The sequence below is a fragment of the Cornus florida genome, unplaced genomic scaffold, assembly GCF_030987335.1.
Source record: "Cornus florida cultivar Cherokee Brave unplaced genomic scaffold, ASM3098733v1 CherokeeBrave_3.0.0_Hap2_Chr07, whole genome shotgun sequence".
NCBI lineage: Eukaryota > Viridiplantae > Streptophyta > Magnoliopsida > Cornales > Cornaceae > Cornus > Cornus florida.
Window position 1 is genome coordinate 25,879,753 of NW_026775577.1, and position 19,090 is coordinate 25,898,842.

Genomic DNA, 19,090 nt, shown 5'->3' on the forward strand with positions numbered 1-19,090 from the left:
AAAGGTAGGGAGTATAAAAAAAAATTCGTTTCAATAATTTTATTGAACATTGTGACAATTAATGTCATTTTCACGATTGTTTGATGATGTTCTCACCTTCTACATCATCATATCAATGAAATATGAGTGTTGCTATTGCAGGGTTGTGACTGCACTTAACGTTTCTTCTGTTATTCGTCATGGTTTACCAAACCGAATTCACACACTGCAGCACGTGGATTGGCTGCTTTCCAATAAAACAGGATTTTTATTAAAAATTGAAGGGGGGCAAAGTGGAGGATTGAATCTGGTCGTTTGTAGGGGAAAGGAGAAGTATTACCACCTGGACAACTTATTTTAAAATACTAGTTTTCTGCAGCAATGCAATGACTGCCCCATGCCTATCTAACTTACTGAATTTTTTTTTTTTTTTTTTTTTTTTTTTTTTTTTTTTTTAACGAAAAATCAAACCATCCACTAATCACTATTAACTCTTAAACAGTTTGCAAACTCCGAATGGATTAAATTACTTGCAAATCATGTGTATTATTTATGTAATTATGTCCGGACCTCAACTTCAGTGAGATTGAGAACTAGCGACTTAAGGAGAGTACGCCTTGCTACTCCAACCGGGCAAAAGAGTTTATTGATTCAAAGATTATCATCTCAAAGAATTAAAAAATTAATTAAATTGACTACATAATGAAAGTAAGAACAAAATTGCTTTACAAGTATCCCCTTCCAAAAAAAATAAAAATAGCTTTAATGGGATCAATATAATTGTGATCCCATTAAAGCTTTAATGGAATCAATCCACAGAAACAATGGTTTGGCGGTGCCTGCGTTCATCTGACAGTAGCTTGGCGAAGCAAGCGAGGGCTTCTTCATTGGTGCCCTTTGTCTCGAGTTCTTCAAACTTGCCTGTCTCCAAGTTCACCATCGACACTCGCTTCTTTAGCAGTTGCTTCCCAATCTGCACTAGTTTTTGCAGGTTCTTCGTCGTGGCTACATCAACTGATGCTTCTTCACCCATCAGTGTATCATCCTGATCATTCATACAAAATAATCACTTCATTTTAATGTCATATAATTGTCAACAAATTAATATAAACTGTTTTGATTAGTTTGTACTATTTCAAAATATTGAATTGTTATTACTGCTAGCTAACAAGGAATGAGTCAATTGTCAAACTATGTCTATAGTGAAGGATCGATTAGAAAGAGTGTAGAATTAAATTGAGCATTTTTATTTTTCTAACATTATTATATATTTCTTCCAAGAAAATGGTTCAACCCTCAACTGCATACCAAAAAAATAAAAATAAAAAAAGTCTCAACTACTTTAGGGCTGCTGATTTTTTTTTTTTTTTTTTTTTGATAATTAATCTATTTATTCAAAAAGGGTCTCATTCCTTAATCTATTTTCAATTCTACTTTTGTTCTAAACCATGTCTGAGCTATAAAATTATAGAAAATGATCTGAAATTGTAAAGAAATAAGACCTTTTAATCTTGTTATTCATTACCTGAATGCGAAGATAATTATTTTCGGCATTGAGAGCTTGGAAGAGAGAGGAAACATGGATGTCAACAACATCAGAGCTAGCTTGTGTTAGGGCATCAATTAAAGGGGTGCCACCATTGATGCAAAGCCAGTCTAGCAAACCCCACTTACCGGCTGCTGCTGCACTATACCGGCATTCGTGTTTTGCAGTACCGGTACCAAGGGAGATCACTAGGAAACTGGTTCCATCCGTTGGCTTGACGTTGACATAGTCCTTCTTAGGCACAATCTCCTTTAATATATGGTTGATTGCAAGTTGCGTCTGTAAAAATTCAATACTGGGTGAGTACGAATTGATTAAGTGAAAGATCGAGAATTCAAGTATTTTCCATAAAGCAATGTGAAATACTTCGACTACACATTCAGAACATAAGTTTTAGATGCTTACAGGATTATTTGCAGCAAGTGCACCATCGACGAGGTTGAAACTACGAGTTTGTCCCTTGGCATTTTTTGTTTGGAAGTAGTGAGGTGGGAGAAATGTTGGAGCAGCTGAGGTGCTAAGGCATATATCTGATAATTTAGCATTCTTCAAGGCATTAACCTTTGCCTATATAGCAAAAATGATATTTTTGTCAAAATCAGACTAATTAATTAAACATAAGGTCTTAATTACAGTAATTAAACTATGATCACTCATGTCAATTTCTCTATATATGGTACCTCATTGGTTGAAAATATGTTGGGTTGAAGAAGCTTGATGTCAAAAGCTGGAATTACGACTTCTGTTAGGGTTTGATCCAGGGTAGCCTCACCGAGCATTGTTTGTACTAAGGAGTGCAGGTACTTTCCATCGTATTTTGGCTTCATCAAATCGTGGAAAATATTTGTTATGGAACTGAACAAGCCCCTGCTCAGAGAAAACATGTCAGATAATTAATTATATGCATAGCAAATTAATAGTATTCATGGTGAAAAAATTATCTTATAATTTAGCTAGGCAAGAACACATCAGAAAGCAAAAATAAATGGAAAATTTGAGGAGAGAAATTTCGAGTAAATGGTACTAATTATTAGCGTGCTTAATTAGATTATTATATTGAATTTCAAAACACAATTGAGTTGTTTAAAAACTCTGATTTTTTTTTTTTTTATTTTTTTTTTTTTTTGAATCTACTCACTTTTTCTGAGGAAAAATCTTGGGGCAGTGCTCTATGTAGAAATCAACAATGTCTTGGGCAGTCCACATTGGTCGATTATTCGTACTTGGAGCTGTAAGCATGGTAGTAACAAGCCCTCCTGTGCTTGTTCCAGCGATCACATCAAAATAATCGGCAATTCTTGAATCTGGTCCATCAATTTCCTGCAGTAATCAATAGAAAATTACAGTTCAGCTTCTTTACTTGAATATGATAGTTTTAGGGATCATGCTCGAGGACATAATCTAAAAATTACCCAATTCGCATGGACCCCTTGCATGAGTCTCATAAATTAGTCGACTTTGTCCCGACATTCCCGTTATTAAAAAAAATTACTATATAAAGCTTGGTCTGTGAGTACCTGAAGCTTGGTTTCGAGGCATGACAGAATGGTAGCAGGAATTAAGCCTCTCACACCACCTCCATCAATGCTTAGCACACTGACCATTTTACTTTGTGTAGCCATAGAGTTTTAGAGAGAGAGTGTGTAGAGTCTAGAGAGAGAGTGTGGAGTTTTGATTTGGTGAACTATAATTACAAACAACCTAGAGAGTGTTGATGAGGAACATGTTAATGTGATCAACCACTATATATGACAAAACTTCAAAAACAAATAGCACCAGACACGCCATGCTTGCCATTTCAGGAGAAAATGTCTTCCCTGTAGTCTATTTTTCAGTCTATTTATTTATATTAAACTATTAAAGCCTCCATTTGATTGGAGGACTAACTTTGAAAGACCCATTCCAGTCTTGGGTTATTTAAACAGTCATTATCTTTCTGCGGACTTGCTTGATTGATTCAACAAGGACTTCTCTTAATATTTTGAACACTATTTTGTCTTCTTATACCATCATTCATGTTACATGCATGCATTTACCGGGGTGTAAAGGGTCATCAGCAATACGTAATTACATGAGTCACACAATTTTTCTCAACAGGTGTCGCTCTCATACTCTGAATATGCTTTAGTTGTCACGTTCCGCGCACACTCTCGCTTAAATTCTCCATATTTATGATTTAATTATGTCGCTCTTACGCTCCCGCTCTCTAATTCGCTTTCACTCCCGCTCTCGCTTTATGTGACTTGAGTAATCACTACAAGCATATTACAATGTTTATTTAAAAACTTCTGAAAAATTATTTTAATTTTGCAACTGATTCCGCACGATATTATTCTTGAGTTTTAGTCTAATGTTAGTGTACATGAATGGAATACCCATTCTAACTATTTCTTTATTTGGTATGTAATTTAAAATGGAAATGGTTATTCTATTGGAATGAAAATCCATTCTACAACTTAATCTATAGGATGATCATTTCATTCCCAAGTAAATTTTTTTTTTTAAATCAACTTCCCGAAAAACCCCCGTGTTCCGAGTCCAAAAACAACCATTACCTTTCACCACAACCACCTCCGCCTTTTACCACCACCACCACCTTTCACCATTGCACACAACTTTCCACCACCGCCACCGCTTTTCACCATCGTCACCGCCTTCCTTTACTTCGACCACTACTACCACTGCCGCCACCTCCTTTCACCACCGTCCGCCTTTCACTACCGCCACCACTTCCTTTGCCCCAACCACCACCGCCGCCGCCGCCACCGCTGCCACCCCTTCCACCACCACCGCTACCACCTTCACCACTACCATCACCATCGTCTTTCACCACTACCTCCTTCTACCACCAGGTTACAAGGGGAGACTTGTTCCACATCGGATCCAGATGTGAAGTGACATAGGTATAAATGGGTGGGTATGCAGCACTACCCAACAGTTCGAGCTTTTGGGTAAATGGGCAAGCGCCCACCCGTTACAGTTGGTATCAGAGTCAAATCCAATCCTTGATCCGATGCCACGCCAAACGCCTGGCCCGGAAGGCGTCCGGGTGAGCCACCCCGGGTAGGCAGGGTGGCCCGACCGCAACGAGGGCGTTGCGAGTTCGGGTGGGGGAGAATGTTACAAGGGGAGACTTGTCCCACATCGGATCCAGATGGGAAGTGACATGGGTATAAATGAGTGGGTATGCAGCACTACCCAACAGTTCGAGTTTTTGGGTAAATGGGCAAGCGTCCACCAGTTACACACCACCACTACCACCTTTTACTACCATTACCACCTTCCACCATCGCATTTCACCACCGCCACCGCCTTATACTGCCACCATCGTCGTCACCACCACCGCTTTCCACCACCACCTCCACCGCCACTACCACTACCACCACCACCACCATTGCCTTCCATCACCACCACCGCTATCGCGCCCACCACCACTACCGCCTTTCACCACCTTCCATCACCGCCACAGCCACCGCCTTCCACCACCACCACTTTCCATCACCGGCCACCACCGCAACCTCCACTGCTTTCCACCACCACCACAGTCACCTCCATTGACTTCCACCACCGCCACCTACACTACTATCTCCTTCCACCACAGCCACCTACACTACTCCACCGCCTTCCACTAACACCACTACCATCTTCCACCACCACCTCCGCCTTCTGCCACCTTCCAACACCACTACTGTTGGAAACAGAGGCATTAAAAGTATAAACTTTGGATGAGATTTGGAATAGATTCGGCTAAGAATTTTTTACGGATCTCTAAACGAGCGCATTTCTCTCCGTAAGGAGATGAACGTGGTATATTTACTTTCTCAAATCTGTTTCCGGGTGAATGAGAAATTAGCTCCAAAGTGTGGTGTTTTGATAAACCTAAATGGGTATGCAAAATGTAAAAAATGTTTGTCCCACATGGCAAAAATGTTGAAACCAATTGAAATTTAAATAAGCCAAACTTAGGTTTGGGCTTGGTTCTAATTGTAAAGTCCAATTATTCTTTTTACTAAATAGAATCTTGGATTGGGCCTTTAATTTTGGGCTGAGCTTATTTAAATGGGTGGTTGGTTTTTGAATTTAAATTAAAAGTTAGTTTTTTTTTTTTTTTTTTTCCAAAGGGTTGCATCTATTTCTAAAGGGTTGTATTTGTTTTTCAAATAGTTGCATTTGTTTCTAAAGGGTTGCAACTCCAAACCAACAGATACCATGTGAACCATTGCAACCTGTTGGAATGGATGTGTCTATTGGTGAACAGATACCATGTGAACCATTGCAACCTATTGGAATGGATGTGTCTAGTGGTGAACAGATACCATGTGAACCATTACAACCTATTGGAATGGATGTGTCTATTAGTGAACAGACACCATGTGAACCATTGCAACCTATTGCAATGGTTGTGTCCAATGATGAAGAGATGCACCCAATCCGAAAAGGCATTTCTGTTTCTATAAATACCTCCCTTTGGATCATTTACAGGTTATTCATTTTTCAATTTCTTCTATCTCCCTCTCTAGACTTGAACCCAACCCAAGTGGGTTCAAACCATAGGTTAAGTGGTCCGAACCACTTAGACCCTAATTCAATTTCATCGAGCCATATTAAGATTGGTCCGAACCATTTGGTTCGGATTGCACCCAATTCAGCATTTATATTATATAGATGCATTTTGAGTCAGAGAGAGTATTACACGGAGGAGGTTCGCCGTATCCACGAGTTTGTAGTGCTTCTACTGGTGGATGTAGACCGTTGTATCCTAGGAGATAGACGCCACTGAGTCCGTTAGCACCATAGCGGGGGGCGAATCTGTCTTAAGGACATAGTATCCAATACTAGCCTCGGTCTAGGTTCTTTATTTATTATTATTATTTTATTGCTTTATTTTGCATATTTAATTAAATATAGAGTTGCATATTTAATTAATGTTTTTTTAACATATTGTTAATTATCTCATGATATATTAGTATAAGGTTTGTTATATCTTAAATGTCACATGGAGTATATATTTTACTAACAACTACTGCTTTCCACCTCCACCACCATCAACAACCGCCACTACCACCATTTATTTTTAAAAAATTATTAGAGAATGTTATTTTGTTAATTTAATTTATTTATTACTAAAAGGGGTATTTTGGAGAATTCAATTTAAAATTTATTTCATTCTAAATTTTAAATTAATTCAACAAAACACTAAAATTGTTATAATAATATCATTTCATTCCTACACATTTTATATTTACAACCAAACAATAGAATATGAAAATGATCATTACATTCCATTCCCACTTACATTCCATTCCATTCCATTCCTGCACACTAAACGCAGCATAAAAGGTTTTGTATTATTTGGACATGGAGTCAGTACATATAAGCACTTTACATTCATTTTTCTCATGCGATGTGGGACTATGCAATCTGTAACTCGCACAATGTAATATCTTCCTTAGTGTGACAATATCAGAGCCAATCCTTAGTCGAAAATAGGGAGCATGCACAAGCCCATGCGAGTCAGGTCAGTAAGGATGCTGGGTCCCAAGAAGGAGTGTTGTGAAGTCCCATATCACCTATGGGAAGAAAAGTTGTCGAGGCTTTTTATATGTGCGGATATTCCTTAACTAGGTAAACACGTTTTGAACAAAATCGAGGGCACCAAGAGGGGCATGGGCAAAACGGACAATATTGATCTACACGATTTTTGGGCAGGTCATTAACAAATGATATCAGACTCCAAGCCTAGCCAGAAGTGTGGTCAGACCCCTTGGAATGGGTGATTGTGGCGACTTATTTGAGTGAGTGTTAATGTGAGCGGGTGTGAGATAATAGGCGCGTTATAGATTGCAAAATCCAACACCGCCTGGAAAAAAATAAAAGTAAAGTGCTTAAATAAATTAATTTCATCTTAAAATGATAGACATTTTGAAGTAAAATCTAAGAACAAAATCCCGTCGGTTCAAAGTTTAATGTCATTACGAATCATTTGAATTTTCAATTGATTGATGAAGTCGTTTGACGTTCTAATTGACAAATGGGTGGTGGTTTCATTTTGTGGGAAAAAATGGATGTGTAATTGACAAGTGCTATTAAAATTGAAGTGAAAAAAAAAAAAAAAAAAAATGCTAGTAATATCGAGTGTGTGTAAACCAATCACTTGATATTGTAAGGTTACATATAAAATAAAATAATAATAAAAATAAAATAAAATAATTATTAGTGTGTAAATATTTACCTAATTACGGAAAAAATAAGACAAGCATGCATAACAAATATATACCTAATTTCTATTTTGTATGGCAGGCTTGGCAGCCATATATGTTCAACTTCTCTGCTCTGTTCTTTATGGTCTTTGGACGTCACAACTTTAATTGAATTTGGTTCTCTTTGACTTGGTACGCGTACTAAGTTTACTTCCAACGTTCAATACTGGTCATATTCGATGTTCTTTAATGATTAATTTGGTTCCCTTTGACATGAAACACATACTAAAGAGAATTGCTCATTCAGCAATCAACATGAATCACATAACATTTCTTCAATTTTCAATGGTGATCTACTCAATCAATGTTATTCAGTGATTCTTCTTTATAATTGAAATAGAAGCATTCAACCATTTTACCCGGAAAAAGAAAAAAAAAAAAAAAAAAAAAAAAAGAAAAAAAAAAAAGGAGAATGGTGAATATATATATATATATATATATATATTGTAGGTGTTGTGGGCAAAACCAAATATGTTGATTGTTTATTATTATTATTTTTTATTTCAAAAAGAAATTTACAAACTCACCCTGCATCTTGAGGAAGTACCACCGAGTTACCTAAAAACATAAGTAATTTCTAGGAAATAGAAGTAACTAATAATTCCAATTCATAAAACCATATCTCTAATCTCTTAATTGTTCTGGTTAAAAAATAATAATATTAACCTAATTACTTTGTTTGCCAATTTGTAAAATAATGGCTAATTGCCATGTTTTGGGCTTAATGGGCTCACCACATATGAACTTGTATTTCCTTTTAATTGGGCCTCAATTATTTTTTCGTGTTGGGTCGTTCTTGCGAACTTTCCTCCGATGTTTTGGGCTTACTGGGCTACCATTGTACAGTACTTTTATGTCACTATATTCATTTTTGGGTTAAGTGTAAAAAAAACCCCATAAACTATTGTCCTTTTGCAAATAACCTCCTTGAACTAAAAATCGCCCCCCCTAAACTATTAATTTGTTGCAATTAAGGACAAATTCATCACCAAAATCTATTTTATTCTTTCTTATTAAAATTTTCATTTCTCATTAAATTATTTTTATTATCTTTTCTCTTATTTAAATATTAATTATACTATTTACCTTAATTTTATTTTTAGTATCAATTTATCATAAAAATTAAAAAAAAAATAGATAAATAGATTTGTAACTACCATTTTCTAAATTGATTAACTTATTATTAAAACTTTATTGTTTATAATAAAATGAATTATAACCAATTTAAACTTTTTTATCGTAAAAAAATATCATTTTTCATACAATATATTGATGAAAAATTAATAAAATACTTTCGAAAAAAATAGCTTCTTTTCATGTAATATATTCATTAAAAATTAAAAAATTAATTAATTTTTTTAAAAAAATTCTACTAAGTTTTTTATTTAAATAATTAATTAAAAAATTAAAGGTAAATTTAATGAAAAATATCTCATCTATGAATTTTTTCATAATTTTTTTTTTATAAGAAAAATATATTAAATATAATTTAATAAGAAGGAACATTATGGTCATTTAATGAAATATAGTATAGTCCTTGGGGTATATTGTAACAAAATGAGATAGTTTAGGGGGTTTTATGTACAAAATATAGTTCAAAGAGGTTATTTGCAAATTCAAACATAGTTCAAGGGGGTTTTTTGCACTTCACCCTTCATTTTTTGCTCTTGTTCAAGAGTAAAACTCATACGCAAAGAAAAAACTCCCTCTGAGAAAAACTTAATTACTCCGGTTGTAGTCAATGATGGACTCAGAAAATTATGTGAGGGGGGAAAATTTATATAGTGGGATTTCTATGTTATTTCTGTGGGGGTAATTTTAAAATTTTATGAGTATATAATATAAAAAAAATAAAAATATAAGACTATATTATACAAAAGTAAAAAATTTCAATGAGGGCAGAAGCCCGCACTGAGCCACCAAATAGGTTCGTGCCTGGTTGTAGTGATGCAATGATATCATCAACTTATTAAATACTACCATGTAGTAATAAGACTCACTAATAAGTTGAATAAAAGGGGTAGATAGGATGGTGAGTGTTTTGGATTCAATGTCAAAGTATTTATGAATCCATTTGAAGCTCATCTCTATAGGATCATGCATATTATCATCATTCACATATTCTTATATCCTTAGTAATAGACTTTGCACTTCATTCATAGATATTGTCATATGAAGTCTTTGCTAAGAAAGGGTTAGTTCAAGCTTGCATAAGCTTTGAAAGAACTCGCAACTTGAGCTAGAAATGCTAGGACCATGCACATTAATCATAAGATTTACTTTGGTGTCTAGAAAGAAAAGGAAAAGGCATTGAACTTAATATTTCATCTTTAAAGCCTTTGTTGCCATAATTTTGTAAATGACTCTAGGACACAATGAACTTGATATTTATCATCCTTATATGTCCCTAGACTCTTAGAAATATGTCTTGAACTAAATTGAACCATTCATCAAAGTCCTAGGTGCTAGAAAGATGGTTATCTCAAAAGAAGTAATTTTCAGCCCAGAAAATTTCCAGACCAGCCTATGCTAAAACTGCTATAACTATTTTTGTAGTTGGAATTTTTAAGTAAGGCTAGGTGCATTAGAAAGCTGACTTCGATCTCTTGAGTTTAGACTCAAATTTCACCTAAAAATGATTTGAATTGAATGAGATATGAGCATTACAAAATGCATATCTCTGGTCTGCGAAAATTCTGACCAGGTTGCACTAAAACGACCATAACCATTTCTGTGGTTATAATTTTTGAGCAAGGCCAGTGGATTTAGAAGGCTGACTTCAAGGCAATAAATTTAGACTTAAATTTCACCTCATTTGAAGTTTCATGGACTGAGTTATGTCCATTTGAAGTCATGCTATTTTCTGTCAAAATCCAAACCAAGGTGTTGCCTCCATGAAAACTAAAGCAAGCACATTTTATCAATTGGAGCCGCCTCCCATTTTTATTGGAGCCGCCTCCCAATTATAGGAGCCGCCTCTTTGCACTCCAGTAGCCAAATTGTGTGTCGTAGAATGCATTTTGTGAATTGGAGCCGCCTCCCAGTTATTGGAGCCGCCTCCCATTTATTGGAGCCTCCTCCAATTTTTTGTAGAGCCGGCTTTGTAGAGCCGGCTCTTCTAAGTTATTTGAATCTACAACGGCACTTTTCTGCATTTAAGTCTTCCAACTACTTCTAACAGATATATTATGCTACGGCTGTCTATATAAGGAAGGCTCATTTTGCTGAAGCAGATAGACCACCATTTTGAGAGACATAATATTACATTTCAAGAGAGCTTTTGTTCTCTCATCTCTCTCATTCACTCTTATTCTATCTTGAGAGATTCTAGCAAAGATTAAAAGGGCTTTTGCTCTTACTTTAATCTTCATAGAGTGTTTGCTCTATTATTCACTTGAGAGATTATAAAAGCTTACATTGTTCACTTATATCATCTTCTCTCATTCATATCATTTATAGAGTTTGAGCTTCACTTATATTCATATATACTCTAGTTGAGAGCTAAAGTTTCTACATCAATCTTTGAGAGATATTTCTTGTGAGCTTGCACTTGTATATCTATCTTGAGAAAGATTCAATCTTGTATTTCAATTACAACTTTTCTACAAACTTGTAAGGGTTGGTGTGACCCAAAAGAAGCCTAGGAGAAGGGTGTTCTCCTAGCAAGAAAAAGAAACAAGGTCTTACTTCATGTAAAGGTTTGCTCTCCACCCGCAAGGAGAAGCTATATTGGATTGGGAAGTCTCAAGAGGGATCTTGAGCCGAGGAGTAGGAGTTTCCGAACCTCGCAAAAATCGCCGTGTTGTAATTTGCAATTTCTCTTCCCTTATCTCTCTTATAATTATGCTTTAATTGCTTATTCCATATCTTGATCTCATATCTTGATTATTGTATAATTACTTAAATTGTTGAATAGAAATTATATTTCTATATATTGCGAAAATTATTCATTATTTGGTATTGACTCTATTCACCCCCCTCTAGAGTCAATTATTGGGCAACAGCATGTAACTCACAATTTCTTATCCCAAAAAGATTTGAACCATCCGGTATATGAGAAAACTCTAGACGGGAGCTCGTAGTGGAGTACATATTAAGTCAATCTTAAGTCAATACATTAATATAAGGATGACGTGGACCATTCTACTGCAATCGTCTTAGTCATGTTTATAAATAAAATATTATATGAATATACTTACAATATTGACTAATACTCAATCTCTCTTTCTTTTGCCGCGTTCAAACTCGTTGGTGGAAAGCAGCATGTGGCACATCCAAGTGGGCTTGAAGGGGTTACATCTCTCTCCTGTTTTGGTGGGCCACATAAGTTGGGCCTGTTCCAGAATCTTTGAGTGGGCCCCAACACTCCACCTTATCAAATTCTGAGATAAACCCAAACCAAAGCCTGTTGTAATTCTGGGTAGTTGTTGAACAAATTCTTATCTCCTTGGACAAAAGCCTTCAAAACCTATTCATCATATGATCTTTCATTCATTTGATATATATATCTATATATATATATATGATATTTAAAAAAGGATTAGAAATTTAAGGGATTGATACGGAATAATTACCAGTAGGAGTTCTTTGCAGAAGATGAAGTATCTGAGTTCTGAGACCAGCACACAAATCTAATAGGAAATGAGCACCACTTATGTAACAATGAACATGCAGGGACATTTTACCTTTGACTTTCTTCCACTTTGCAATTACCTCATCTCTCTGTAACCTATTGTACCACCCTTGTAACTGCAAGTAAAAATAGCAGCAACAATTTCTTTATGTAAAAAAACACAACCGAAAAATAAACACAAACCACACAAAAATTTACATGATTCAGAGTACAATTTATGTCCGCGGTAAAGATCCGACAAAGCGGAAATCTTACATCAACAGTGAAAATCACGTAAAAAATAAGAGATTATATGTTTCAGTCCTCAAACTCTCACTCTCGATCGCTCTCTAATATGCGGCTTTCAGTATTCTCTTGTATCGGAAACTAAAGTTTGTTCACGAGTAAAGATAAGCTACTATGAATCCACAAAATAACAACTTTGAATTTACAAAGTAAAAGATAAATTCATATGATAAAACACTTTTAATTTACAAAGTAACAATTTTGAATTCACAAAGTAAAAGATAAATTGAAAGAAAATCTAATATTGTATTGATATATAATTGAATAAATAAAAGAATGAAACTAATATCTTAATAGCAAAAGAAAAATAATTCTTTAAGCAAACTAACTAAAACTAAACTTGTTATAAAAATTATTAAAATAAAATAAATAAGAAACTTAAAAAAGTAAAAATTGCTTCTTATTAATTATAAGAAAACTGTCCTACCTCGATTTTCATTTTTTGGGTCAAAGTTGCAGCTCAACAAATTTAAGCCCCAACTTTATAAGTGCATTTTTTTGGGTAAGTGCACACAAACTCCTTCCTTATAGGTTTTGTACGCAATGAGTCAATGAGTCCCTCAAGTGAGTAATGTCCGTCCTTATTTTTCAAAAAAAAAAAAAAAAAAAAAAAAAAGAAAGAAAGTGTGCAAATACCCCCATCACGTTTTGGTAAAAAGTAAATGAAAAAATTCGATTTTGCCATTTTCCCTTCCCATTTTGCCCCTCTTTCATTATGTGTATATGGATACTGTTCAAATTCATGAATGAAAAGAACGTCATCGAAATCATGATTATACCTGGGAGTTGTTTACGGTTTGAGAGATGGACAGAGTAAGTGTACAAGTTATATCACTGTGTGTAAGTGTACAAGTTCTTGGAAGCTTCCATGGATGCTTCTTTTGAAGCTTCAAAGATTGCTGGCCCAAATAACCTGGCAACCTGTTGCAATTATCAAACAACATAAATTCATACTGTTCTTGCATGTGTGTGTGTGTGTGTGTGTGTATTATGAATCTTTAAATTTTTTGTTCAAAAAAAATGGTGGGATCAAGATATTTACTGGGACATGCAATAGATTGGTTCTTCTTGGGTGGTGTTCTGAAAATGAGAAGAGAGGTTTGTTGTTAGAGAGGTTTGTTGTTGAGGCAGTGAAGGCGGCTTCAGATTTGAAGGAAGCATGAGAGAAGCTGTCAATGTTAGGGGTGCACAAGGTTCGGCTCGGATAATAATCGGAATCGTTCACAACGGTTCCTGAAAAATAGAATCGGAACCGGAACCGTTGGTATGGAATACCGGTTCGGTTCCACGGTTCTCATATATATATATATATATATATTTGTATCAAATTAAAGCCCTGAGTAGGGGTGGCAAATGGCCGGATTTGGGTTGGGTTAAAATGGGCGGGTCAATATGGGTCAAGACTCATATTCAACTAGTTCAGAACGGGTTGAAAATGGGCAAGGTCAACCCGTTATAACCCGTGGATCCATTAATTATTTTATTTATTTTTTATTTTTTTTTATTAAATGTTAACATGATTTAACAAATATTATATGTTTGATTATTCATCATGTGTGTCTTAAGAAAACGCAACTTAATTATTTCAAAAATAAAATAAAACTTAACTATGGAGGTAATATGCATTTATATTGAGAGATACAAGTACAACACATTACATTAAAGTGCTACATGAATCTTCGATTTAATATGTTTGGGTTATTAGTTTACAATTAATGCAAAGAACCTGTGTTCCATGTCCCATAGTACAGTATCTCATTCTGAGACCATTCACTTGCTCGTAGATAGATGACGGAAACTTTGCCTTATTGGTGTGCAAGAGAGTTTTTGTTATTAGTTTATTATTTGTTTAGATAAAAATTAATAATAAAAGATATAAAATGAAAGTAAATAAATGTTTGAACATGCATTTGATTAGCATTAAAAATTTTAAAAAAGATACAAAAAATTATTATTCTATGGATTGAAATGAACGTAACTTATAAGAAAAAAGAAGAAGATATTATTATTGTAAAAAAAATTCAAAAAATCTAAATTATCTTATGTTTTTTTAAAAAAAATAACTAATGAAAATTTAATTAGTTATAAAAATTGTTATTAAAAACTTAATTTTCTCCTATCTAAACTCTTGAAATGTCGGACAATGAGAGGGCATTGTCCTATCCATCAAAAGCAGATCCAATAAGGAAAAACAGAGAAGCAACGAATTCAGACTCCTATTCACAATGTCTATTGCATGATTCACACACACATCACACAGCTTTCTCTCTCTCTCTAAATTCCAGATCTCTCTCTCTATCTACACTAACGCCGGCTAAGCCACCCACCTTATAAGGCGCCCTTGACGGGCACATGAATTAGGTTCACTCCATAGGACCATATGCCCCCGTAACAATTTCACCGTCCCTTGTCTTTGTTCTGGAAGAGTAGAAACAGTAGGTTGAGTGTTCAGTTTCAATTAAAACAAATTACTGCAAAACAAAAAATAAACCAACCAACAATTACCTCTCTCTCTCTCTCTCTCTCTCTCTATATATATATATATATATATAGTTGAAATCATACGAGGGAGGAGATAAATGCAAAGCAGCAAAGCAAGCAAAGAACTAATGGCAGAGGAGTAGGAGGAAGGTGGGAATAGGGCCACCCAACACTATAGTAGTAATTTAAAAAAAAAAAAATTAATTATTTTTTATTTTTAAATTATTTTTTTCGGAAGGCTTTAAAATTTTTTATTTTTTAATTTTTTAAATTTATTTTTTGATTAATTATTTTTTTTTAGAAGAAGTTTCTAGAGAGAAAACTTAGAAAGGGTGATTGATAAGAGACAAATTTAGAGAGAGAGAGAGAGAGAGGATTGTGAGAGACAAATTTAGAGAGAGAAATGAGTTGAGTGTAATATAAAATAAATGTATGTTGTGTGTTTATTATGTAATGGGTGAAATATGGGTTGAATATAATTAACCATATTCAATCCCATCTTGACTCTCACATTAAGTGATTAAAAATTACCCAACCCATCTTGACTTTCAAATTAAATATGGTTCACCCATAATCATTAAAAGGCGGACGAATATGGGCAGGTTGATGATTCCTGACCCATTTTGCCACCCCTAATTATACTTATTAATAATTTCATTTATAGATAAAATGAGTCATTTTTTTGAATTTCTATTTAATAATGTATTTTCATTGCAGACAGGCAAGGATGATGATGCTAATAAAATGTAATTTTTTTCTATATGCATAGTAATTTATTATATTTATAAGAGAAAATAAAGTGTTGTTAGGAGAAATAAAATTTCTCTCCAGTGTAAATTATCTCACCAAATGTGACAACACTAATACGCTATCGTGCTGATGTCTAGTGTAAATCAAACCAATCATTTGAATTTTGAACAATTGATGGGCGTGCCATTTGATTTTCTATTTAATCAATGGAGTGTTGTTTGATTTTATTGAAAATAATGATTGTGTCACCTTTTCTTTTTCTTTTTCTTTTTCTTTATTTTTTTGTTATTAGATCATTTGGATTTAGTCCATATATGTGTGTGTGTATATATATGTAGTAAAAAAAGCAAGCAACTATTTGATGCTATGTAGCATCGACACGGGACACGAACATAAACACAATACAAGTAAAAAAAAAAGATTTAGAAAAAAGTAAGACATGAGTAGGGCGTGGACACAGCTACATAATACGGAATAATATAAATTTTTATTATTATACATCTATTCAGTAATATTATTATAAAACTTTAATTTATTTATAATTTCTATACTAATAGTTACACTGAAATAAATTAGAAAATAAAATTATAGTAATAATTTTTATATCAGGTATACCATTATTTACTACTTTGTCAGGATAGTGTTCATATTATTTTTAAGATTATTAAGTAGACTTGTGCTAAAAATGTTCGAGAAGTATGAACGAAGTGTCCAAAAAATATTCTAAATAATAAAATTAATTTTTATTTATAGACATGTATATAAAGTGTCGGTCACATATCATTTTAACTTTTCTGCCAAAAAGAAAAAAGAAAAAGAAGAAACTCTCTGTTGTGTGTGTGTGTGTGTGTGTGTAACATTGAAGATAATTTCTTCGAGCAATAATTTTGTTGGGAATTAGTCATGTACCTGTAACCTATTGAAGCCTTATTTGGAAAGACTTTATAAAAGTCAATATATAGACCAATTGGTCTGACTCTCAACCATATATCTTTTAAATAGAAGTACAATTTTAAATAACTTTTCTGACTTGGAGGACTCCTCCATTCATGATGAGAGAAGATACAAGGCCCAGTTTGGTTGGGTAATGTCAGCATAGCAGTGAAAAAAGCGCGTTTGATAAATGTATATATATTTTTTACAATGTCGAAAAGATTAGTATTCAACTGGTCAAAAATCCAAATACTAATTTGGTGTAACGATGAACTCTTAATTAAAAAACTCTTAATTGACATTTCTAAGTTAGTCATTATATTTTTCAAATTTGTAAGAGTTTTTTTACCTGCCATAAAGACTACCTACCAAATAATAGACTATATATAATTTAAGTGTAAAAAATGTAACTATAAATAATAATAATAATAGTAATATCTAATGATTATTATACTTGGTGTGAATAATTTTTTTGATCATTTCTGTAGGTAGAAAATTAGAGTAGAGAATTCCTAAGTTAATGATCAGGGCCCATTATTTCGGCCCACCAATCCCTGATTTGAAAAAAATTAGCAGAGTCCAAGTGGATGCCAGCGAGGCCCGTTACAATGAGTGGTCTAACTGATCAATAGTTTGGTGGGGATGGGCCTGGTAACAGCGGTAATACTTGACACATATCCGACACGAAACAAAATAAGTGGGTTTAGATTTGACTTATGTTGATGACCGCGCCACGATAGCTGACTAAGTGGCGCCACCTCTGCAACATAGGCACAACTGGCCAGTGCTGACCTGGCGTGCTCGCGGTGGATTAGGTATTCTCGAGCTACCTATCCAATGACGGAACTCACTGGTCGAGGGAGGGGTCGCTACTCTTCCTCTACTGTGGACGCGCCCCGCTCCAGTCGGATGGACTCCTCCCCCCCCTGGCTCGCTCGAGGGTACTCTTTGAAAGAGCAACCTCGGTTAACCTGTGTACACGCTTCCCTTCTTGGCAAAGAAGACCTCGAGATAGAACCGGGATAGGAACCTGCGAGGTCATGAAGGCAGGACCTCGAAAGGGGCTTATCCCCACTGAAGCACGAGAATCTGAGGACATGTGGATAGGTGGCTGAGATCTAAGGGGTCGCCTCAGTCCGAGGCCAGCACAAGGGGAAAAGGATACCCGGTATCTAAGCTCGAGCGATAAAGGATAAGCAATGCATTAATTGCAAAAGACATTTGATAAGACCCGCATTTATTAGAGAGCGCCGTTACCTCCTTTGACCGGGGGGTAAAGCGCCGCTGCCCATCCATTGATGTCTCATCCGTCAGAGGAAGAGACCATTAAACCTGTGGATAAGAGCGGGCTCAGCTAAAGTACCAAAAGATATTGACCAAGGAGGAAAACACTATAAATAGGGGTGTTAATCAGCCTTAAACACACACAACCACCACATTAACACTTATCCTCTGACAAGCTCGAGGTTGCATGGTACCGAGGTCAGCCTTCCCTTTCTTAATCTTTATACTTAAAGAATCCCTTGTGCTGCTTGGATCTCCACTTGGATACTGAACTCAGATCTCTTAGCTTACGTGGAACGATCTCCTCATCCTACTTACGAACTACCATCAACATTTTGGCGACTCTGCTGGGGAGGAGCGCTTCGCATATGTCAAGCATATGGGAGATCAGTCCACCTTCTCAAACTAGCCCTGCTTTAGATGAGGGCTATAACGGATCTGTGAGTATGCCTGGGTCGTATTTTCCTGGGACCAGGATTATCTATCCTGATGCCCTGGTCGAAGCTCACAATGCTTTATCTTATAGAATGGAGCAGTTAGAGGGCACGCAAAAAGAAGTGGTGACGTTGCTGCGGGAGATTGTCGATAGAGGGGTACGTCGACGAGATTTAGGCCCAGGAAGCGTCCCTTCCGACGAGTTTGCTGGGGGACACGTGACCCTAGAAAACTTGACACGACATTCGCTCTCATCATCAGCTGAAGTAAGACGAGCTGCTGGCCGATGTTGACGGTTACGAGACGCGTCGCCTCGGGCCCGTCGAACTCTTTTCAGCACTCCCCTCACGGCAATTGCAAGGTTGAGTATGCCAAGTACCAGTCGAAGAGAGGCATGGCGCGGGAATGGGGGATCAGAGGAGCTCGGATGTCAACAAGATCTCGCGCGACGGTCGCCGTATGTAACTATGGCGAATCTGCAAGTACTGTTACGAAATGAAAAAA

General features: G+C 35.5%; 1 protein-coding gene and 1 pseudogene across 1 annotated transcript; both read right to left on the bottom strand.

Annotated features, from left to right (window-relative positions):
- Window positions 1-787: 787 nt before the first annotated feature.
- Window positions 788-3,147, bottom strand: LOC132316469 (patatin-like protein 2). The gene is made up of 6 exons (XM_059814942.1): window positions 3,043-3,147; window positions 2,664-2,845; window positions 2,206-2,392; window positions 1,931-2,092; window positions 1,505-1,804; window positions 788-1,024 (listed from the first exon to the last, which is right to left on the bottom strand). Exons 1-6 carry the CDS (start codon window positions 3,145-3,147, stop codon window positions 788-790), a joined length of 1,173 nt encoding a protein of 390 aa, XP_059670925.1.
- A 1,025-nt stretch (window positions 3,148-4,172) lies between these two features.
- LOC132316470 (protein STAY-GREEN homolog, chloroplastic-like) lies at window positions 4,173-17,966 on the bottom strand (annotated as a pseudogene).
- Between the last annotated feature and the right edge of the window lie 1,124 nt (window positions 17,967-19,090).

Coding starts and splice junctions, on each gene's coding strand:
- LOC132316469 (XM_059814942.1), bottom strand. CDS start 3,147: ATGGCTACACAAAGTAAAATGGTCAGTGTGCTAAGCATTGATGGAGGT. Junction 2,846..3,042: donor GCCTCGAAACCAAGCTTCAG/GTACTCACAGAC, acceptor TGATTACTGCAG/GAAATTGATGGACCAGATTC. Junction 2,093..2,205: donor ACATATTTTCAACCAATGAG/GTACCATATATA, acceptor TTTGCTATATAG/GCAAAGGTTAATGCCTTGAA.